The 22,240-nt window shown below is 57.5% G+C and overlaps 1 protein-coding gene across 2 annotated transcripts in view; it reads left to right on the top strand.

Annotated features, from left to right (window-relative positions):
- Positions 1-22,240, top strand: part of HMCN2 (hemicentin 2) — a 136,474-nt gene that overhangs the window by 74,052 nt on the left and 40,182 nt on the right. The window contains exons 37-60 of one of the 2 annotated variants that reach the window (XM_019728852.3): positions 322-417; positions 1,287-1,463; positions 2,644-2,801; positions 3,656-3,779; positions 4,801-4,976; positions 6,005-6,101; positions 6,298-6,417; positions 7,445-7,606; positions 8,399-8,680; positions 9,744-9,911; positions 11,042-11,155; positions 11,602-11,688; positions 12,477-12,668; positions 13,779-13,952; positions 14,074-14,187; positions 14,721-14,863; positions 15,223-15,373; positions 15,995-16,213; positions 17,901-18,014; positions 18,408-18,595; positions 19,265-19,361; positions 20,141-20,302; positions 20,454-20,567; positions 21,511-21,713. In XM_019728852.3, the coding sequence (XP_019584411.3) occupies positions 322-417; positions 1,287-1,463; positions 2,644-2,801; positions 3,656-3,779; positions 4,801-4,976; positions 6,005-6,101; positions 6,298-6,417; positions 7,445-7,606; positions 8,399-8,680; positions 9,744-9,911; positions 11,042-11,155; positions 11,602-11,688; positions 12,477-12,668; positions 13,779-13,952; positions 14,074-14,187; positions 14,721-14,863; positions 15,223-15,373; positions 15,995-16,213; positions 17,901-18,014; positions 18,408-18,595; positions 19,265-19,361; positions 20,141-20,302; positions 20,454-20,567; positions 21,511-21,713 (3,632 nt within the window). Of the gene's footprint in view, positions 1-321; positions 418-1,286; positions 1,464-2,643; positions 2,802-3,655; positions 3,780-4,800; positions 4,977-6,004; positions 6,102-6,297; positions 6,418-7,444; positions 7,607-8,398; positions 8,681-9,743; positions 9,912-11,041; positions 11,156-11,601; positions 11,689-12,476; positions 12,669-13,778; positions 13,953-14,070; positions 14,188-14,720; positions 14,864-15,222; positions 15,374-15,994; positions 16,214-17,900; positions 18,015-18,407; positions 18,596-19,264; positions 19,362-20,140; positions 20,303-20,453; positions 20,568-21,510; positions 21,714-22,240 lie in introns of both variants that reach the window. The other variant, XM_074331183.2, reaches the window with a different exon arrangement.

The following is a 22,240-nucleotide window of genomic DNA, read 5'->3' as shown; positions in this document are numbered from 1 at the left end:
CAGTGTGGGCAAATCCCAGTGCTTGGCACTTTTCGTGGCTGTCTGGGGTTCTGCCTCCCTGCCATGCTGGGTGTCGGCTGCTCCTGGGGGTGGGCGCTGGGGGGTCCTTGTTGTTCGTTTGCAATGAAGATTGCAGCCCAATGCCTTTGTTCTTGCCCTCGGTTCAGGAGTGGGGTTCCTCGGTCGGAGGGCATGAGCCGTGTGGGGGCTCTTGTTGCCCAGGACCCTTTGGGAAGCCTGGGGAGGGGCATCTGGGATGACTGAGATTTGAGCTACTGGAGCCCATACCCACCAAACCAGGGTGCTGCTTATGTCCCTTAGTGCCCCCCAACATTGAGCCTGGCCCAGCCAACAAGGCAGTGCTGGAAAATGCCTCAGTGACCTTGGAGTGTCTGGCTTCGGGCGTGCCCCCTCCCGGTAAGACCCCTCTCTTGGCTGAAGCTGCCTCCCGCTGGCCCCAGTTCCCCATCAGTGAGGCTGGTCAGTGCTCTAGGTACCGCTCTGGCCATGGACAAAGCAGGATGAAGTCAGCAGGCTCTTCTCCCTGCTTCGTGCATTTCCTCTCCCTTCTCAACAGCTGTTTACCCAGTGCCTGTTATGTCCAGTCACCTCCAGGGCCCAGAGCCTTTGTACTGGCGTCAGAAGCAAACCTGCGGGGCTTCTGTTCAGAGCTTAAGTTCACAGGGCTGCCCTGGGGCTGGGGGCGAGGACCAGGCCCTCTAAGCAACTATCCATCTGGGCCTCTTCTCTAGACCGGCAACTGAGGAAAAGGCTGGGAGCTTGGGGCTAGGTGTGTGTTCGCAGTCAGGATGAGCCCAGGAGGGGGGTCCATCTCCTGTCCCCCATCTGAACCAGGTCCACCCAGCTTTGCTGGGGTAGTAAGCCCTGGAGGCACTTGCTGCCTCCCACTGAGGGGGACCCTGTTCTGGGATGGGCCCTGGCCGGATATAAGGAAACTGAAGTTCCAATTGGTCCATACTCACGAGGCTGCTGTTTTGGGGTACACCAGGCTCTTCTCTAATGCTCTCCCTCATGAGTAGTCTCTTGGCAGGGGCCAGGCTGGCTTTAAGTCTGCTTGGTCCTGGCTGCCACAACCTCCACTCCCTGAGGCGTCCTCTCTGCCCTTAGTTCTGCCTCCGCCCCCTTTCTGAAGAACTCTGGCTTTCTCCAGTGCCTGAAATTAAGGCACACCATGTGGCTACCCTGACAGCCTCTCTTAGAGGCCCGTTACACAGGCACTCTCTGAAAGGCTGGCAGGACCCCTGTATCTCTCTTCTGTCTCCTAGCTATCTCCTGGTTCAAGGGCCGCCAGCCTGTCCCTGCTCGCAAGGGAGTGACGGTGTCCGCTGATGGGAGAGTTCTCCTCATTGAGCGAGCCCGGCTTTCTGACGCTGGGAGCTACCGCTGTGTGGCATCCAATGAGGCAGGTGATACAGAGCTGCAGTATGGCCTACGGGTCAACGGTGAGCTGCCTTGGAACTAAAGTTCCGAAAGTTGTCTTTCATCAGTTTGTCTGGCAGTCTATTCATCCATCATCCATCCATCCATCTGTCCTTCCTTCCTTCCTTCCTTCCTTCCTTCCTTCCTTCCTTCCTTCCTTCCTTCCATTTATCAGCATCCCTCCTTCCATCTATGCATGGGAACAGCCAAATGTCCATCCATTGACCTAACCATCCATCTAATGCTCTGCCCATTCACCTTCCCATCTAACTATCCTTCTGTCCACCCACCCACCTATCCATCCATTCAACCATCTATTCCTTCATCTATCCAACCATGTTTATTGAGGACGTGCTCTGGGGCAGACCCTGGGGCTGCAGTCCTGTGCAAGACAGACCCAGGAGCTTTCTGTAGGAAACAGACAATTACCCAAAGTACTGTTTCCTGACAATTGGGATAAGAGCTGGTAAAGGTGAGGTACAATTGAGTGCCTGGAACCGGGCACTGGCCTGGCCTGGGGACTCTGGGAGGCGTCTTTGAGAGCTGGATGCCTTAATAGAGACCACCTGCCAAGGCCTGAGGCTGCAGAGACCTGGTGAATTTGAGGAATGGAAAGGAGGCTGGGGGCCTGGAGTTCACAGAACAAGGGGAGGAGGGCCCAGGTGGGCTGTGGCCAGAGGGAAGCTGGAGGGTCGGGTCTTTACCCTAAGAACAGAGGGTAGCTGTGCAGGAGGCGGGAGCCCTGGGCACTGTGGCTCATGTCTCGCAGAAACGATGGACTCTTCTGGTGATTTTCTGTCCACAAGGGGCTGCCTGCAGGATAGTGTTTCATCTGATACCTCTGAGGTGGAACACAAAACCTGCCCAGGGGTCCTCAACTCTTCTTAGCCCTCACCACCCCCATGGTAATGACCTCATGCTGACCAGAAGGCCCAAGTTCAAGTGCTGCTTCTGTCACTGCCTAGCTGCTCAACCTTGGGCATGTGACTTGCCCTCTCTGGGCCTGTTTCCCCATCTGCAGACGCCTCAGGATGGTCTTGAAAGGAGGAGATGAGCAGCCTTGAGAACAGTGGAGTGCAATGCCATGTTGAGAGTGGCTGACCCTGTGCTTTTGTTGGTGGCCTGTGGGGCTGCCCAGCCAGGGCCCCTCCCTGTTTCACCCTCAGTGGGGCTCAGCCTGTGTTCTTTTGTCCCCACCCTCAGTGCCTCCACGCATCACGCTGCCACCCAACCTGCCAGGCCCCGTGCTGCTCAACGCCCCCGTCCGGCTGACCTGTAATGCCACTGGAACCCCCAGCCCCACACTGATGTGGCTGAAGGATGGAAACCCCGTGTCCACTGCAGGGGCCTCTGGCCTCCAGGTCAGTGATTGGGTGGCCCCTGCTCACCTCCCTGGTGCCTCAGGGGGTGCTGGGAGCCGAGGTCAGGCCCTGGGAGTTCCACGGTGAGGAAGAAGCAGAGAACGCCAAGGGCAGTGGGTAGGAGAGCTGCAGAGTGGAGAGTCTAGAGCACATGGTCTCCAGAAACATAATGCATGCCTCAAATGTGAGCCATATAAATGATATCAAATTTTCAAGTAGCTGCATTAAAATGAGTAAAAAGAAACCAATTTCTTTTTTTTTAAAAGACGAACTCTTTTTTTTAAATATTTTTTATTTATAAATTTTATTGGGGAATATTGGGGAGCAGTGTGTTTCTCCAGGGCCCATCAGCTCCAAGTAGTTGTCCTTCAATCTAGTTGTGGAGGACGCAGCTCATTGGCCCACGTGGGAATCGAACCGGCAACCCTGTTGTTTAGAACTTGCACTCTAACCAACCAAGCCATCCGGATGCTCTAAGAAACCAATTCCAATAATAAATTTTACCCAATATATCCAACAATACATTAACCCAGTATATCCAAAAAGTATCATTTTTTTTTGTACTAACTCTCTGAAATCTGTTGTGTATTTTACACTTGGAGACCAGCCCCATTTCAGCGGCTCACTAGCCACAGCAAAGCTCTAGAGGACCTTTCAGGAGAACCGATGTAATTGCCCTCCAGCTGTCAGAGGTCCCGAGGTCTGGGTACCACTCCCAGTTGCCCTGCATTGGGCGGCCCTGGGGTCTGGAGCAGACTGCCCTCACGTGCCTGGCAGCAGGGCCAGCTTGGGAAGGTGTGGGTGCTGACCCTTGAGGTGCATCAGCTCATGTGGGCTTCCTTCTGGGGGCACAGGTCTTCCCTGGGGGCCGGGTTCTCATGCTGGCCAGTGCCCGGGCCTCCGATTCTGGCCGCTACTCCTGCGTGGCCGTGAGTGCAGTGGGTGAGGACCGCAGGGACGTCATCCTCCACGTCCACAGTGAGTCTCAGGCTGGGGAGGCCACCTGGGCCAGGCCAGTGGCTCAAGGAGATGGGGCTGGGGGCATCCCCGGCCATATCCAGAGGGAGAGGGGGTGATTGGATGTTGAGACTGTGGCCACCTTCATGTGGGGGTCAGTGGGAGTGTCAGCCCCCACATCGGGAAGAGGTGGGCAGGCGGGCGGCTCCACACAGCCAGGAGCTCCAAGTTCAGGGAACAGGTGGAAGGAGCATAATATGCTGGGCCAAAGGCAATAGTCCATTTGGGAAAGGTGGTGTGGGGTAGTGGTCAGGAACACCGGCTCCGGAGTGTCACCGACCTGGAGTTCAAATCCTGCCTGCACCACTTCCTATCTCCGTGACCTTGGGCTAGTCACGTTGCCGCAATTTCTTTATTTGTGAAATGGACAAAGATGGCATTAGGTTGTCATGACATTCACTACACTCAGGAAGCTCGTTCCTCGTGTGGGATTTTGTGGGGATCTCTGGAGGTGGAGTCTCAGGTAGGAGAAGTGAGGAAGCGTTCGCTCCCAGCTCTTTCCCGATGAGGGAGTCGATAATAGTTAACAAGTATGTGCCCAAGCACGCACCTGTGTCATTGCATTTAATCTCCCAGCAGCCCAACAAGGTGGGTACTTTCGTCACCCCCAGAAAGGCCGAGTAACGTCCCCAGGGCCTCACACGGTGACCGTATGGTGGAACACAGGGCTCCACCCCACAGCTCTGACTCTGGGCCCTGCCTCTTCACCCCCTGCTGCATGGGTTATTTTTGTCTCAGGGGAAACGGTGGCTGGGGGAACCAGCTTTTTAAAAACCTTTTAAAAAATTAAAATATTAGTAATTTTTAATAGATGCTGAGATAATTGCATATTATCTCAGAGGTCGCTGAGGGGAGGATTAGAGCTGCAGCTCAGGGCGCAGCCCCCTTCCCTCGCCATCCCCTGGGTTGGCTCCCGCTGCTGGGTGTGGCTGGCCCAGCCCCACGTCACCTGCTGAGACAGCCTCTCCTGTCCCCTCCTCAGTGCCTCCCAGCATCCTCGGAGAAGAGCTGAACGTGTCCGTGGTGGCCAATGCGTCGGTGGCCCTGGAGTGCCGGAGCCAAGCTGTGCCCCCTCCTGTGTTGAGCTGGCGGAAGGATGGCCGCCCCCTGGAGCCGCGGCCTGGAGTCCACCTCTCTGCAGACAAGGCTGTGCTGGAGGTGTGCAGCCTCTGGGCCTCCCCGGAGCAGAGCTGAGCCCCAGGCAGCAGGGCAGCAGCAGTGTGCTCAGTGCAGTCCCTTCACCAGGGCACGTCCTCCTGGCCTGCTCAGGGTCGGAGCTGCTTCCAGCCAAGTGGGGACGGAGGGTGCAGCCCCAGAAGTGAGCCCTCAGTGCCTCCCTCAGGGCCCCCCCCCCATGAAGCTGAGCTGTTCTCTTTCTCAGAACAAGTGCTTTTCACTCCTTGTTCCGAAGCCTCCTTGCCCTTGGCCGTTTAAGGCCCTTTATCGGGCCTCTGGCCCAGGAAGGCCCAGTGACTAGGGCCAGGGATTGTGGGTTAAGCCTGGATTTAAGTTTTAGCTCGGCCTCCTCTGCTGTGCCACCTCAGGCAATGTCCTGACCGCACTGGCCTCAGGTCTCTCCCCGTCAACACATTGGCACCTTTCCTCTGGGGTGGCTGGGAGAATTCTTGGAGAGAATGCCTGTGAGGTGCCTCTCCAGCTGTTGGGGAGAGCCTTTCCCTCCAGCCTGCCCCTTCTCCCACCCTTCTGCACCTTGTGATAAGATCATTCTCAACTCTGGGCACCTCCGCTTGGTTCCCTCCGCCCGGAATGCCTGCCTCTTCTTCCCTTTACTCTTCAAAGCCGCCGCCCGGCTCCATTAGCCACCATGTCGGGCTGACCCCTGGGGACAGGGCCCCTTGCACCCACCCTCTTCATTCTGCACTTTGCCTTCTGGGCTGTTCTGTCAGAGCAGAGCTGGGCTGTGGATGTGAAGCGGGGTGAGGTTGGCAGGGCTGCCATTTGGGGAGCCCGTTCCAGGTCCCTGGCCCGTGTCAGGCCACCACAGGCACGGGCTTCTGGAGACTTCACGGTGTAGGAAGTCCGGAAGGTGCTACCATTGCCCCCAGGCTCCAGGTGGGGAGGTTGGGAGCCAGCAAGGTGAAGTGACACGCCCACGGTCACACAGTCTGTCCAGGGGTAACCACATCTGTGCCGCCCCTGCTGATGGCTTGTCTTGCTCTCTGTAGGTGAGCAGAGCCGAGGTGCGAGACGCAGGTCGCTATACCTGTGAGGCACTGAACCGGGCAGGCCACTCGGAGAAGCACTACAACCTGAATGTCTGGGGTGAGGGTCTCCTGGGCTGGTCTGGGGCCCCTCCGTCTGCGCCTCCAGGCTGGCTGTCACGCCCCGGGCGGGGGGGGGGGGGGGGGGGCGGGGGCGGGGTGCTGCCTTGATTGGATCCCAGGGTACCGGCCTCCTCCACCCGTCCTTGCTGCTCCCAGCCCACCACTCACTTCACACTCTCTCTTCTCTTACTCAGTCCCTCCAGGATTCCCCTCTCCGGAGCCCCGTACCCTGACTGTGATCCAGGGGCACCCCACCAGGCTGTCCTGCGAATGTCGGGGTGTCCCTTTCCCCAAGATCTCCTGGAGGAAGGACGGTAGGGTTGTGGGCTGGGAAGGGACTGGGGCGCCCAGCAGTCTTGGGAGCTGAGCAGAGAAGGGCCATAAGCCCACCCATCTCCATCTCCGCTAGGCTCTGGGGTGGGGACACCCAGCGAGGGCAGGGAGCAGCCTCCTTGTGTGGGGCAATGTGGGTGGGGCTGGGCAGGATTTCCTGAGGGGTGGAGAGGGGACTGGGAAGGAGAGGGAGCAGAGCTGACGTGGGGTCTGGGCCTGACAGTCGGACGAGTGGTACTGCCATCTCCGAAATGGAGAGGCTGTGGGGGAGGGGGCAGGTTGGAGGGCAGACTCAGAGTTTGGGGCATGTTCATTTCAAGATGACTGTTAGACACCCCCTGAGATGCCTAGTGGGCAGTCAGAGGTGGGTGATGGAACTCAGAGGAGAGGTCTGGTGGGCAGGGCAGGACAGGCTGAGACCACCAAGGGAGAAAGCAGAGAAGAGAACGTGACAGGGCGGAAACTTGTGGCCACAGGGCTCCCCTTTGCTGGGATACTAGTTGATGGATTGACTGCCCCACAGGACTGGTCCTCTATACACAGGTACAAGACGACAGGCTAGTGTTGAACCCATGCCCTGAGTCTCACAAAATGCTTCTCCTGCATCAGGGTCTTCTTGCTGCTAGGGGCACCCACTGCTAGTTTTCCTCCCCAGGCCACTGTAGCTAGATGGATGGGTCGTTCAGTAGCCTTCATTGAGCCCTACTCTGTGTCAGGCCCTGAGCCTCCTAAGGATCCTGGGGGAAAGTGAGGCAGGCTCTGGTCTCCCAGAGGCCCAGTGTGGGGTGGGATTCAGATGGGACACCTGCAGGCAAACCTGTGGATGGGGAGAAGCTCAGGGTGGTGAGAGCTCAGAAGAGTGCCAGCATCAGATGTGGTGCTCAGGGAAGCTTCCTGGCAGAGGTGATGTCTCCGTGGCAGGGTGAGTAGGAGTTGGCCAGGATGGTGGGAGAACACACGTTCCAAATGGAAAGACAGGGAACCAAGGGCTTTTTTTGCTGCTTCCAGGTCAGCCAGTGCCCGGGGAGGGGGCCGGCCTCGAGCAGGTGTCGGCTGTGGGGCGGCTGCTGTACCTGGGACAGGCCCAGCCAGCCCAGGAGGGAACGTACACCTGTGAGTGCAGCAACGTGGCAGGAAATAGCAGCCAGGACCAGCAGCTGGAGGTGCATGGTGAGCTGGGCTGGGATGACCTGAGCCAGGCGGAAGGGGCCAGAAGGGTGGGCAACCAGGCACCCTGGCAGGGCAGACCTCACCCCCCAGAATCTGAGCCAAGACAGAAACAGGAATATGAGAACACTTCCACGGTGCCTCTTGGATTTCCGGCGTTTTATTAACTGTCCCTCCCAGTCAGCTTCCTGCGGCTCCTGACCCAAGCACGACTATGTGTGTGTGTGTGTGTGGTGTGTGTGTGTGTGTGTGTGTGTGTGTGTGTGTGATGTGATCCCAAGTAACCCCCAATGGCCCAGAGGGTAAAAAACACATCTTGAAGCAGTTGGAAACTGAAAGAAATATAAACTTTCTATGAAGCTCCTATATATAATAGAAACCTAAGTCTCCTGCAGTGATGAAATATCCCAGCCTTATAAAAATCATTCTAGAAAATAAAACCAAGAAAAGCATTTTTGGGGAGAAGAACCCCTCACCCCAGCCAGTCCCAGTGGCTGTCTAAGCTCCAGGAAACCTCTGGCTTCTGAGGAAGAAAACCCCTCACAAATCTTAAGGACTGTACCGTGAGCTTGTTCTCCAAAGAGCAGGCCCCCACCACGGGATTCCCAGGTTGGGGGGGAGGGGGCCGTGGGGGTACTGTTATGACCCCATTATAGGGATGGAAAATGGAGGCCCAGAGAGGTGAGGTCACCTGACCAAGGGGAACAAGTGGGAGCCAGCCTGGAGCCTGGCATGAGTGCTTGGTGCCCTGCAGCTGCAGCAGCTTTCCTTAACGTGCTTTCCCCCCCACCCCAGTTCCCCCTCAGATCACTGGCCCCCAGGAGCCCCACACACAGGTCTCCGTGGTCCAGGACAGGGAGGCCACTCTGGAATGCAACGTCACAGGGAAACCCCCACCCAGGGTGACGTGGGAGCGGGACGGCCAGCCAGTGGGAGCGGAGCCTGGCCTGCGGCTGCAGAACCAGGATCAAAGCCTGTACGTGGAACAGGCACAGGCTGCCCACGCCGGACGCTACAGCTGTGTGGCCGAGAATGTGGCCGGGAGGGCCGAGAGGAGGTTTGCGCTCTCCGTGTTGGGTGAGGACCGGAGGCCTGCTGGAGGAGAGCAGGGAGGGGGGCCAGATTGGAGAAGGCAAGGCCAGTTCAATCTCCAGGCACAGCTCTGGGCTGTGCTCCTGGTGTCACACCTTGTTCTTCCAGGAGTAAGGTCTTGGTGAGGGCTGCTGTTGGGGGAAGCGTCCAACGCTGCTCTCAAATCAGGACTGGCTTCACACAGCCCTGCTGCCCTCCCTTTGTTCCTCCCGCTCTCCATTGTTTTCTGTTCCCTCCTCTGTTCCAGCCTCTGGGATTAGTGTCTCTCCTGCATGAGTTATACATGATGGGGCAGTTCCGGGGCCCGAGAGACCAGGACGACCCCAAACACTGTTGTGGGAAGTCAGGGCAGGGCAGTCCCCTGTAGGAGGTGACCTTTTAGCTGAAATGTAAAAGCTGAGCAGGGGTTAACGAGGTGCTGAGGTGAGGGAAGGAGTGTGCCAGGCCGAAGGAACAGACTCCCCGGAGGCCTGGAGGGGTGACACAGCCTCGTGATTTCAATCTTTTATTGAGCTCCTACTGTATGCTTCAGGGTGGAGGCAGGGAGTGGTAAGAGGCAAGGTGGGAGAAGTGGGCAGGGGTCACTGGAAGGAGGCCCCTCTCCTCGTGCCTCCAGTGTGGCTGGACCCCTACTCACCCCTGCCTGATGGAATATGGCGACGTTTGTGACTGGATCCTTTAGAAACTGCAGGATAGCCCTTACCTCTGATGTGTGGGTTTCGGGAACACGTCTGTGTTCACTTTTGCTCTAATTCCATTCTCGCTCGCTCAACAGCGGCTCCATACCGGGCACTGTACTAAGCGCTTTACACACGTGCTTGTTGAATCCTGGCATCCCTGTGAAGGGTTGGGGAAACTGAGGCCCAAAGTGTCTGCCGGATGCCAAAGCCCGGCCTGTGGCCGCCACTCACTCCCTTCAGCGGGAGCAGCTCTGCTCCTCAGACTCTCCTGACAGGAGTGGGGGTCCTCGGGGAGGGCAGTCGGTGAGGGGTCGAGGAAGGGGCATACAGCCCCTTGCATCCTGAATGAGGGTTTTCTCTGTGTTCAGTGCCCCCAGAGCTTGTGGGAGACTTGAACCCACTGACCAACGTCACCGCTGCCTTACACAGCCCCTTGACGCTGCTCTGTGAAGCGACAGGCATCCCTCCTCCGGAGGTCCGCTGGTTCCGAGGGGAGGAGCCCATTGGCTCCGGGGAGGACACCTACCTCTTAGCAGGTAAGGTGCCAGCCAGGGGAGTATCTGGTCATCAGGCCTGGCCCTCGGCCTCTGCCTCTGTCCATCACATGCCCATAACCTCTGTCCCTGAGCTTCCAGGCCTGGTTGGGATAACCATTTCAGCTGTTGGTTTCCCCAAGAGTGCACCTCCAAACACTGGTCAGGTGATGTACTCCAGAAAAAAAAAATGGATTTAATTAAGTCTGGAAAAGGCTTCCTGCTCTGCTCTCCTCCTAGAGAGTCACAGTGACCATTTGCATGGTCAAGGTTCTGATAAGTCCTGCAGCTGAAATTCTCATGGCACTTACATGTCATCTCACAGAATGGGAACACGCTTTTGGAAATACTGATCTAAGCACCTTCTCCTCTGGATCTTTATCTTCCTCACAAAGTTGGTTTGTGATGGTTCTTGCTGGCATACAAATGGGGAAACAGAGGCCCAAGAAGCGGTGTCCCATCCAAACCTTGCAAGTACTTCAAAGTGCCTTGAAGCTCAGTCTCTGACCCATGAGTCGTTCCTCACATGGATGTTTCAGTTGTTCCAAAGCTGGGATGGAAAATAAGCTTCCACTTGTGTATCACTTCTGAGTGCTCAGTAGGGGCTCCAGGTGCATCGTGATGATGTGGACTCAGGGACTGCATGTGGGCCCAGCAGAAAGAAGAATGGCGCTCAATTAGCGATGTCTGCCCTGGCTGCAGGAGCAGCAGTAATGACTTACGTCCTGTGTATGTGCCTTCTCTGAGCCCGTCTCAAAGATCCTTGGGTTTGTCTGAGAGGAGCTGGTTTGCCTCGGAGAGGTCCCTGGGAGGAAGTGGCCTTTTACAGGGTCCATCAAAGTAGTACCGGGCAGTCTGACCTGGGCCAGAACTGCATAGCCCATTGCTGTCCTTTTAGCCCCAGCCAGGTGACAGATCCTTCTTATCAGAACAGGGTCTCAAGCTCACCCTAATGTCCAGGGGGCTCCATCCATTTACCCTCCTGGGCCTCAGTTTTCCCATCTATGAAATGGAACGCTGGGACAGACCGACACGTACCATCTAATTATGACTCCTGGTGTGCAGCCTGGGCTCAGTTTGGGACAGAAGGCTGCTCCTAGCTGTGCTTGGAGCCCACTCCCCTCCCATCCCAGGTGGCTGGATGCTGAAGGTGACCCGGACACAGGAGCGAGACAGAGGCCTCTACTCGTGCGTGGCAAGCAACGAGGCTGGGGTGGCGTGGAGGAACTTCAGTGTGGAGGTCCTGGGTATGTCACAGCCCCATTCTCATGGGCAGCCCACGAATCCTTTTCCTCCCACCTGGGAGCTTCCAGGGGTGAGGTCCGAGGCTAAGGGCTGGGGCTGTGGCAGGGGCCCAGCCCAGGAAGGAGGGAGAAGCCCAGGCTTGTTTTCTTTGCCACATCAGCAATCTCTGCTCTGAGGCCGCCATGGACCTTTCCAGAAATAGCAAGGACTGACCCAAAGAGGAAGGGGACAAATATGTTCAACACCACCCAATAGCACTGGTGCTTCCCTCCGCCAGCAGCAAATGTTTACTAAGCTCACTGCCCTGTGGAAGCAAGCTTGAGGGGTTGGGGAAAACAAGGCACAGGAAACTGAAGGTGCTGTGGGCTCTTGGTTTCCTGCTCAGTCGTTGTTCAGCCAACGTGGGCCAACCTCATTCAGTAACCGTCTGTCTCCCTGCTTCTCCCAGTTCCTCCCAGTATCGAGAGCGAGGACCTGGAGGAGGCATTTAAGGTCCCTGAGGGACAGACAGCCCACTTGACGTGCAATGCCACAGGTAAGGGCCACACATGGTGGGGCTGGGAGAAGGGTGAGAAGGCAGCTCGAAGGAGGGGGGCTGGGGCTCCGGCCTGCCGACTCCCAGCCCCGCTGCTCCCCACAGAGCATCTCTACATCTTAACTCGGCACCACGTTCCTGCTCGTCTTCGCACTCGCTGGCCCTGCCCCAAGCCCTCCTCCCCACTCCTCACCTGACTCCAGCTCTCAGCCCCCAGGACTCTCCACAAGGAGTCCTTGGCTGACTCCTCGGCCTGGCTGGCGACCTTCACTGGTCTCCCGCAGGCCCCAGTGCTTCTTCATGCCAGCACTGAGCACACTGGACCATAGACGCCTTGTGACATCTGTGTACCCCAGCTAGGCTCTGAGCTCCTTGAGGACCCAAGGGCTACCTTGTCACTATGGTTCCCCCAGTGCCTGGCACAGTAGGCTCCCATTAATGCCTGTGGGCTGGGCTGGATGGATGAGTGGGTGGGTGGATGGATGGACGGACAGACGGATGGATAGGTGGATGGATGGGTGGATAGAAAGAATAATTTGCTTTTCTTCTTGCCTGTCTGTACCAAGCCATCTCTGCCCACTCCTCGGTAAGGAAAAGGCAATCAAACCACTTAGGAAAGGGCCCAGGACAGGCTTGGGGCTTGCTTCTGTGTCTTGCCCTGGTGTATGGGCCTCTGGACTGAGATGGAGGATCCATGTCCCCTGCCCCTTCCTGGAGCAGCCTCCAACCTCTAGGCCAACCTGGTCAAACCCTGCTGAACTCTCACCTGCTGCTTCCTCTGCTTACAGGCCACCCACAGCCCAAGGTCACGTGGTTCAAAGATGGCCGGCCGCTGGCTGGTGGAGGGGCCTACCACATTTCTCCAGATGGAGCCCTGCTGCAGGTCCTCCAGGCCAACCTGTCCAGTGCCGGCCACTACTCCTGCATTGCAGCCAACGCCGTGGGGGAGAAGACCAAACACTTCCAGCTGAGCGTCCTGGGTAAGTGCTGGGCGTCTCTGTCTACACGGGATGCTGGCAGGAGAAAGAAGCAAGGTGACCAGCTCCTGACATACAGCTTCCTGCAAAGCACTCTACTGTATTTCCTTCCACTTCTCCAAGTTCAACAACAACAACAAAAATGATAAGAGTGGCTATATTGGTTGAACATTTATCATAAGCCAGGCATTTGGACAGGCCTGATTGGTTGGCATCTTCACAACGACTCTAGGAGATGGATAATGTGCTTGTCCCCATGTCACTGATGAAGCTCTGAGGCTTAGAGAGGTGATGAGATGCCTTCCAGGCCGCCCATCTCCCGAGGGCGATGCAGCACCAACTGTGGTATTAGGCTGGAGAAACAGGGATCTAGCAAGTGAGAGGGACAGACTGGTTTAGTAAAATCTGTTTCTAAAAGTGCTGATGGTAAAAGGGACAGTCGCCTGAAGGGGCTGAAAGAGGACATTTTAGGACCAATTAAAACAGTTATTCTCAGCAGGAAACAAAACTCCACCGCCCATTCTGCCCGCCACTACAAATTGGAAACACAAACAATTGAGAAGGCTCTGGTTACATTAGTAGATAATCTAGATGTTAAGAGGCTATTGGGGAGGGTGGCCAGATGGCTCCCTTGGTTAGAGCGCGAGCTCTCAACAACAAGATTGCCGGTTCAATTCCCACATGGTATGGTGGGTTCTGCCCCCTGCAACTAAAGATTGAAAACGGCGACTGGACTTGGAGCTGAGCTGCGCCCTCCACAACTCGATTGAAGGACAATGACTTGGAGCCGATGGGCCCTGGAGAAACACACTGTTCCCCAATATTCCCCAATAAAATTTTTTTAAAAAGAGGCTATTGGGGAAATTGAGGCAGAAATTGTCCAGCTTCCCCCTATGGTATTGCTTAGTGGTGGAGAGTCGGGGCTCTGGGTTACCCAGGCCTGAATTCACACCTGACTGCACTGTGCCTGGGCCCCTCTGAGCCTGTTTCCCATCTGTGTAATGCAAATAGCAAAGCACCACAGCTAAACATCAGGGTCTCAGACTTTCCTGGATCCTCAGGCTGGGGTTGGGGATCTCTGTTCACAAGTACCCTCCCTACCCCCCACCACAGTGGTTCCCACCATCCTGGGGGTGACCAAGGACACTGCAGATGAGGAGGTGACCGTCACCATCAACAACCCCATTTCTCTGATCTGTGAGGCACTGGCCTTCCCCTCCCCCACCATCACCTGGATGAAGGACGGGACCCCATTTGAGGCCTCGAACAACATCCAGCTGCTCCCAGGTGATGCCCTCTGTGGGGAGGAGGGAGGGAAGAGGTGACACGTTATGGACTGGGTCAGAGGAAGGGACTGGTGAGCCTGAGCTCATGCCTGGGGGTGACCCTGGCCCTGCCCCTCAAGCAGGCACCCACGGGCTGCAGATCCTGAATGCCCAAAAGGAAGACGCGGGCCAGTACACTTGCGTGGTCACCAATGAGCTCGGGGAGGCCATGAAGAACTACCACGTGGAAGTCCTCAGTGAGTGGAGACCTGTGGGGTACTGGCCGGGTGGGCAGCCGGACCTCTGGAGCCCTGGCACCTGGGCCACACTGGGCACCCCGGGCGCCTTTATGTGACTTGTCTCCTTTGACAGTCAGCAGGCAGCTGGGCCGGCTGGGTCAGTCCCCATTTTAGGGCCAAGGACACCAGGAGGAGGGGCCAGTGAGTTAGGACTTGGGCCACGTGGATGCCCAGGCCCACACCCATCCTGGCTTCCTTCTGCCACTTGTTCTGTGGTGCAACCAGAGGCTCCACAACTTAAGACCTGGGACCCCCGAAGGGCCCCAGAGGTCACCCCAGGAATTCCCCTGCCTCAGATCTGCGATGTCCCGTAACCATCGCTGACAAACGCTCTTGCCCCTAGGGGAACAGCCCCAGGAGTAGATTGGTCTCCAGGTCTCTACCCTCCAGAGCCGGCACCCCATTCCTGGGACTGCCATGGGACCGGGTGAGCGCAGGGTCTCAGCACCCGCTCCCCAGACCTGCTCCTCAGACCCCCTTGTGGTTTTCAGTCCCCCCTTCCATCTCCAAGGACGAGCCAGCAGGGGAGGTTGGTGTGAAGGAAGTAAAGACCAAGGTCAACAGTACCTTGAGCCTGGAGTGTGAGTGCTGGGCCACGCCCCCGCCCACCATCAGCTGGTACAAGGACGGACGGGTGAGTGCAGGACCCCCTGGGCGACCTCTGGGTCCCCCGGTTCTGCTTGGAATCTTCCAGAAAAGACAGTCAAAGCACCTGGCCCCAGAGCTGGCCGGGCCCTGTCTCACCCTTTACATTTTAATCCGAAATCCTACTCTTTTAGGGAATAGGGAACAAATGTCATCAACAGTGAACCCTGTATCCACGCATTCAAGTCTCTTCCCATTTTTAAGTTAAATGGACTTGGTTTTACTAAGTTATCAGGGTGCCCTGCCATTTTGTTGCCTTTTTAAAACTTTATTAAAATCTAAGTACACTTGTCTGGGTGCTTTCTGCCCCTCATTGTGATCCCTGTGTCCCCTCTTTCCTGCCCCCAGCCTGTGACCCCCAATGAGCGGCTCTACATCCTGGGTGAAGGGCGGCTGCTTCAGATCCAGCCCACGCAGGTCTCAGATTCGGGGCGATACCTGTGCGTGGCCAGCAATGTGGCCGGAGAGGATGACCAGGACTTTACCGTGCTCATCCAGGGTGTGTGGGGCCAACAGGGCCCAGTGGGGTGTGGGACTGGGGTGGCACGGCGGCGCTGGGGAGTGTCGGTGCTTCTGGAGTGGCCTGGCAGGGCGATTCTGTTCCGGGCTGCCTGTACCCCTTCTCACCGCCGTCTGGCGGGTATGGCCCTCAGGCCCCTGGCCTGGGCTCTTTCATTAACTGACTTCGTGACCCGGGAACATCTTTGCCCCGTAGGCCTTGGTTTTGCCTTTGTAAAATGGGGGTGATCAAGTCTGGCGGTCTTGAGGGGCCCCTCCAGTTCTAAAAGCTGATCATTTTGTGCCTCTATGCTCCCGTAAACAAAGCAGCTAAAGCTTAGCATCTGCCTTCCTCCCCTGAAAAATAACGCCATGTCACAAGAAGTCTTTTGAGCCCATTAGCCTTGAGTAGAGCGCAGGGACCTTATCCCAGTTCCAAGCACAGTAATTGCTCCGTAAACACTGGTTGAACGAGTGAGTGAATTTTAAAAACACCTTGACCTAAGGAATTGGCTCCAGCGGTGGGATTTCTAGTCTTGGGGGGTGGCTGGGTGTGGCTCCTCAAACAGACATGTTTCCCCATCCCTCAGTTGTGTGTCCTAATGGCTTTGTACCCCCACAGTGCCCCCCATGTTCCAGAAGGTGGGTGATGCCAGTGCAGCCCCCGAGTTCCTGTCCCAGGAGGAGGAGGTCCAGGGTAGGGTGACGGAATACCGCGAGATTGTGGAGAACAACTCTGCATACCTGCACTGTGACACAAATGCCGTGCCGCCCCCCGAGTTCACCTGGTACAGGGAGGACCAGCCCCTCTCCGCCATGGACGGGGTGTCTGTTCTGCAAGGTAGGCCAGGGCTGCTCAGAGAAGGGGGGGCATTTGCAGGCAGGGACCAGGGGCACACTCACCTCAGAGCCGGTCCCACAGCCGCCTTCCTACAAGCCTTCTGAGCTCTCCTGTGTGCTGCGTGCTGTGGGACCTTGGGCAGGGCCCGTGACTACGTTGGACCTGAGCTGCTTTTTGTAAACCGGGCCTAGAGTTCTCTGGTTTTAGAGCAGAAGTTCTTACCTGGGCTGTGCCCACTTGGGGGCTTCAAGATCTGTGATGTCCTGAAACAACTGGCCAAAACTAGAGTCTTTCTCCAGAGGGGGAGCCATTCCCCTTATTTGCATCTGACCCTAATGTGAAAGAACCTCTCACTCAGCCCAGGACCACACTGGGGTCCAAGCTCATGGCTCATGTGACTTTTTTTTAAACTGCTTTAAATATTTGTTTCTTTCAGTATTTTAGCTTTTTATAACCATCCTTTTTAGAATAGATTTTTGTGGACAATTTTGAATTAAAAGGCTCTGGCGTAGGGCTTAGCAACGTCTGGCTTCCATGGGTGCTGGTTCCGCCCCCTGGGTAGACCAGAACTGGGAAGAATTCCAGGCACGGAGCCCTGTTGTGGGGGATTCGGTGGTCTCACGGCTCAGGATTCCCCCGTGTCCTGCCAGGCTTGGGCCAATGGTGGGGCCGTCGGGGGCAGGGGTGGAGGAGGGGAGCTAAGGTGGGTTGTACAGGCCAGTGAAGGAGCAGGGTCATCCCAGGGTTTGTACTTTGGAGCTTGCAAAAGAAGGTGGCCTCTTGGAGATCTGAGAGAAGCAACATTTACTAAAGGCTGTTTGCTCCTGTCAGGAGCCCCTGGACTGATGCCTTAAACTGCCCTCTGATGTGGACGTTGACCCAAATCCCGGGTACACAGTGATCTCAGTCACGTGCTGACCCCTGGTTCAAACGCTGACCGCAGATTAATCCCAGCCATCAACTGAACCCTGGCCACAGCCACTGACCCCCAGGCCTAGCCATTAACCCCCAACCCTACCATGGACCTCTGACCCTGGCCATGGACTCCTAATCCTGAGCACATAGATTAGCCTCACCCATCAAGTGACCCTCAGCCGCGGCCACTCCCTCCTTAATCCCGACCACTGTCCCCTGGTTCTGCACGTAATGGGCCCCTGGTTCTAACCCTGGTCACAAGCCCACCACAGCCTGGGCCAACAATCTCCCACCCCAGAATGTAAGTACATCGCGACTCTAACCTGGCCCCTGCTTGAGACCAACTCCAGCCCCTAGAAATACGAGGGTCTGGCCCTGGCTGACTCTGGATCACAGAGGGTCCCAAGTGACACCCCCCCACCCCCAACCACCACAGCCCGGAGCTGCCTCTTTGCCTCCTAAGAGCCCCTGCCCAGCTCTCTGGCCTTCCCTCTGCCCTCATCAGGGAGCTGGGCTCAGCACTGCTGGATACCCTTGGGAAACCTCAGTTTTCCCATCTGTAACATGGGAGTGTTTACAGCACACAGTCAGAGAGCAGGAAATGCTCAGCCAGGCCTGGCACACAGCAGCCTTCCTGTGCTTTATTTGACCCCCTCGCCCCGTGACCTGGGCAGAGCAGGCTGATTCTCTCTATTTCACAGGTGGGGGGCAGTGCTATGTCCCAGGTCCTCTCCTGGCCCTTGCTCAGGCCGCGGTGCCCCTGTCCCCACAGGAGGCCGGGTCCTGCAGATCCCCCTGGTACGTGCGGAAGATGCCGGGAGGTACTCGTGCAAGGCCTCCAATGAGGTGGGAGAGGATTGGCTGCACTATGAGCTGGTGGTGCTGAGTGAGTGGCCGGCCTGGGGACAGGGGGCTCGGGTCTGCAGGTGCCATGAGAGCCTCCCCTGAAAGGGGTCACGGTGGAGAGCATGTTCAGTCTGGCTGTACTTGGATGTTGATAATGTGGGAGTTGTGAGCTTGAGCTCTGAAACCAGACAGGAATAGGGTCGAATCCCAGTGAGCTGCTTCCTAGCTGTGTGACCTTGAGCAATTCACAGCCCTCTCTGTGCCCCAGAATCCTTAGCTGCATCAGAGTCTGGGAGGGGGTGGTGAGTAGGGCACAAGGAGCCCCAGCAGCGCCTGGCACCAAGTGCTACTCTCGCCTCCATGCCCACGCCCTTCCCCAGGGACCTTTCCCAGCGAGGCTGCCTGTTCCTCACTCTCCTCTCCCCGACCCCAGCCCCACCTGTGATCCTGGGTGACACGGAGGAGCTGGTAGAAGAGGTGACCGTCAATGCCAGCAGCACTGTCAGCCTACAGTGTCCAGCCCTGGGCAACCCCGTGCCCACCATCTCGTGGCTCCAGAACGGGCTGCCTGTCTCCCCAAGCCCACAGCTACAGGTCCTGGAGGACGGACAGGTCTTGCAGGTGAGGGCATTCTGCGGTGCAGGTGAAAGGCAGCAGCTGAGTACTGCTCGTCTGGGAACCAAGGAGCTGCCATTATCTGTGCCACATGAGGTTCTTTGCCTCTGTGGAGGCCCTGGGATGTAATTCAGCCTACCATAGTATGCCTAGCTGGCAGGCACAGGGCTTCACAGAAACACCTAGAAATTCTGGTGATGCCTGAAAAGGACGTGCCTGCAGGCCACACCTACAGCCCAATGCCACACAGACAGCGTTCTGTGGGAGCGACATCTGTGGGACACAGCCGTGCCCAGCACCTAGGCCCTCAGGCAGCACCCTCGGCCACCCGGTGTCCAAACATAGCTGCACGGGACCCCTGGAGCCCAACACAGCACAGAGCAGCCCTCCTTGGGGCTGGGGGACACGTTGTCGCCATCTAGTTTGCTACAGGGAATCACTCAGCATCAACCCCACACCCCCAAATGTCACAGAAAGCCCTAGATGGATGTGGGGTGTGCGTGCCCATCAGTGGCGCCCCTAAGCGCTGCTCTCTGTAGACAAAGGTGGCCTTCTGAGGGGGTCCCCCTGGTGCCTGGTGTGGTAGGAGGGAGCCTTCCCAGCAGTTCCTGTGGGGGGGGGGCAGAGCCGTCAGGCCTGTGACGTGGCCCAGACACCCCCTCCCTACACCCACAGGTTTCCACGGCAGAGGTGGCCGACGCTGCCAGCTACATGTGTGTGGCCGAGAACGCGGCAGGCTCTGCGGAGAAGCTCTTCACCCTCAGGGTGCAAGGTGAGTTGGGCCGAGCAGGCAGCCCCCAGGGCTCCCCAGCCGAGAAGGAGCTCCGCACACTCCATGAGTTAACCGTGCAGGCAGACACAGCACCTGGTCCCTCCCAGACAGGCACCACCCGGTGCTTCCACCCGTACCCCCACCGAGGCTCCAGGGCTGCACCTAGAGTTCTGAGATCCTGGCCTGGACAGAGAGCTTTTGGGGAACCCTGATCACTAAGGGTTAACCCCACTAGGGGGCAGTCAGGGAACGGCTCTTCTGAGGCCGTACATCACCATTATAAAGCACTTACTGTGTACCTGGCATGGGGCTGACTCCTTCCAGCAGAGGTAGGAGGTTAGCCCGATCTACAGCTGTGGAAACAAACTCAGAGGGGACACCCAGTGGGGGTCTCACCGCCCCAAAGGCGGCCTTCTCCACCTCTGCTCTCTTGTGAAAAATGTACCGCAGTGGCCGTGAGCTCTGCCTCCAGATGTGGGGCAGCTGTGGCCTCAGGAATGAAGGTCTAAGACTCAAATATGAATTGATATTTTGGCTCTGCCACTGAGCAGCTGAGTGGCCTTGGAGAAGTGATTCTACCTCTCTGATCTCCAAGCCCCTGCCTTCTCATCTGTGGCATAGTTATGACAAATAGAGGCTGCTGCACAGAGGTGTTTGCAGCTGCATCTGTGAAGAGCCAGGAGACCGCAAAGGCCTTGGGCTTCACTCTGTAGCTCTCTGCTCCTCTGCCAGGACGCATTCTCAAAGGTCTTTCTTTATCCTGGTGGCCATGGGGACAGTGCCACCACGAATCGCAGGCCTGAACTCAGAACAGGTCACAGCCATCCTCAACAGCAGCGTCTCCCTCCCCTGTGATGTCCTTGCTCACCCGAGCCCTGAGGTCACTTGGTACAAGGGCAGCCGCGCCCTCACCCTGGGAGAAGAGGTCTTCTTCCTGCCTGGTGGGTAAACTGAGGCTTGGGACCCAGCTCTGTGGGGAGCCAGAGTTGCTTCCCCAAGCCTGGGACCGGGCAGTGAGTCTGGGAGGGCGTGGACCTGGGGGCTGGCGCATTTGCTGGTGCAAGGGGCTGGCTCCCCACCCCCCTACGGCAGGCACCCACACACTGCAGCTGGCACGGGCACAGCCCTCGGACTCTGGGATCTACATGTGTGAGGCCCTCAATGCTGCCGGCCGAGACCAGAAGCTGGTGCAGCTTAGCGTGCTGGGTACGTCCTGTCTGTACCCCCCCCTCCACTGCCCCCTGCCCCTTCATTCAGCCCCTCAGCCCCACAGCCCTCAGGCAGCACAGCCAAGGGAGGCCCCGGGGGAGCCTGGATGCCCCACGCCCTCCCGCAGCTACGGTGTCCAGGCAGTGTGGTGGCCTATGTCATGGTCTATAGAGTTGGACGCACTTGGGTTTGAAACTCAGCTGTGCACTTCCTTGCTCTGTGACCTTTAGCAAGTCACTCCCCCTCTCTGAGCCTCAGGTCTCTCAACTGTGGGTGACAGTTGGTATAAGGATTAAATGATGGTATAGGAGCGCTTAGCTCAGTGCCTGGTGGGTAGCGAGCTCTGAAGCTGAAGAAGGGAAGGCCCCTTCCCAAGCCTGATTGCTCACGTGGTTCTCTGCATGGAGCCTGTTTCGGGGCCCTTGGTCTTCAGAGTCCTCTTGAGGAAGAGCTGGCCTAAGATGTCATGAGCCAGGACTCACTGGAAGATTCTTTCTAGCCTGGGGCTGGTTCATTCGTTTGTGTGTGTTCATCTACTGTGTGATGGATCCTGTGCCAGATCCTGTGGGTTCACAGCTGAGGGGGAGGGTGCTTCTAAATTGGTTTACTGGGAGGACAGGGGGCTGTGCAGACCCCATGGAGGGTTCTAACCCTGTGGGGCCTGCCCTGTATAGGAAACAGCCCAGGAGGGTCAGAGCACCTCCCTTCTCGAGGAGGTAGAGGCCCAGAGAGGGCGGGAGGCTTTTCCCAGGTCACCCAGCAGGTCCTTGGCAAGCTGGCCTGGATTCTCTTCCTCTAACCCCCTGGGTCTGTGCCATCCTCCAGGTGGGGGTGCACTGTGGGACCCCCGTGGGCCTCTGGAGGCTGTTTACCTGTGACTGGGGCTGGGGAGGACATGGGAAAGGCTATAGCACCTCACGCTGCTTGTCCCCTGCCCCAGTTCCCCCCACCTTCAGGCAAGCTCCCGGTGGCCCCCAGGCTGCATTCCTGGTGAGGGCAGGGGACAAGGCCGTCCTTAGCTGTGAGACAGACTCGCTCCCGGAGCCGACCGTGACCTGGTACAAGGATGGGCAACCTCTGGTCCTGGCACAGCGGACCCAGGCTCTTCAGGGCGGGCAGAGGCTGGAGATCCTGGACACCCAGGCGAGTGATCCAGCGGCCATGTAAGGCCATGGGAATGTCACCTCCTGGCCCTGGTGAACCTGCGGGAGGTGGGTGGCTGTTTGGCAAGGTGTAGGGGCTGCTGCCTTCTCAGCCTGCGAGACCCCAAACCTCTGGGGCGGGAGAACAGGAAGAGCACAGGGCTCCAGATCGGGCTCCATACGGACTCATGGAACGACCTTGAACAGGTCCTTTGTCTGTCACCTGCCTCGATTTCCCCAGGATCTAGAAGCTTATTCTAGGCCCTTCTAGTAGTGACTGCCTGGGAGTCAGTTCTGCCCTCCCTCCCTGGTCTGGGTTAGACACTTGCAAGTATCTGTTGGATATTTGCTGCTCCTCTGGAAACGCATCCTTGGCCCATCCCTCCTGGCTCAGCTCCATCCCATCAGCGAGGGGGCCTCCCCTCCAGGCTCAGCTGCCACGCAGCCCAGGGGAGGGTGGGGGCCTGGAGCCTGTGCACTCACTTTTCAAGAAGCCCTCCTGCTTCTTGAGGCTCTTGGGAAAGGCCA

Source organism: Rhinolophus sinicus, chromosome 16, assembly GCF_057876585.1.
Source record: "Rhinolophus sinicus isolate RSI-liver-muscle chromosome 16, RSI-T2T, whole genome shotgun sequence".
Classification (NCBI taxonomy): Eukaryota; Metazoa; Chordata; class Mammalia; order Chiroptera; family Rhinolophidae; genus Rhinolophus; species Rhinolophus sinicus.
Note: the sequence above shows the minus strand (reverse complement) of the source record. Positions and strands in the feature narration are given on the sequence as shown.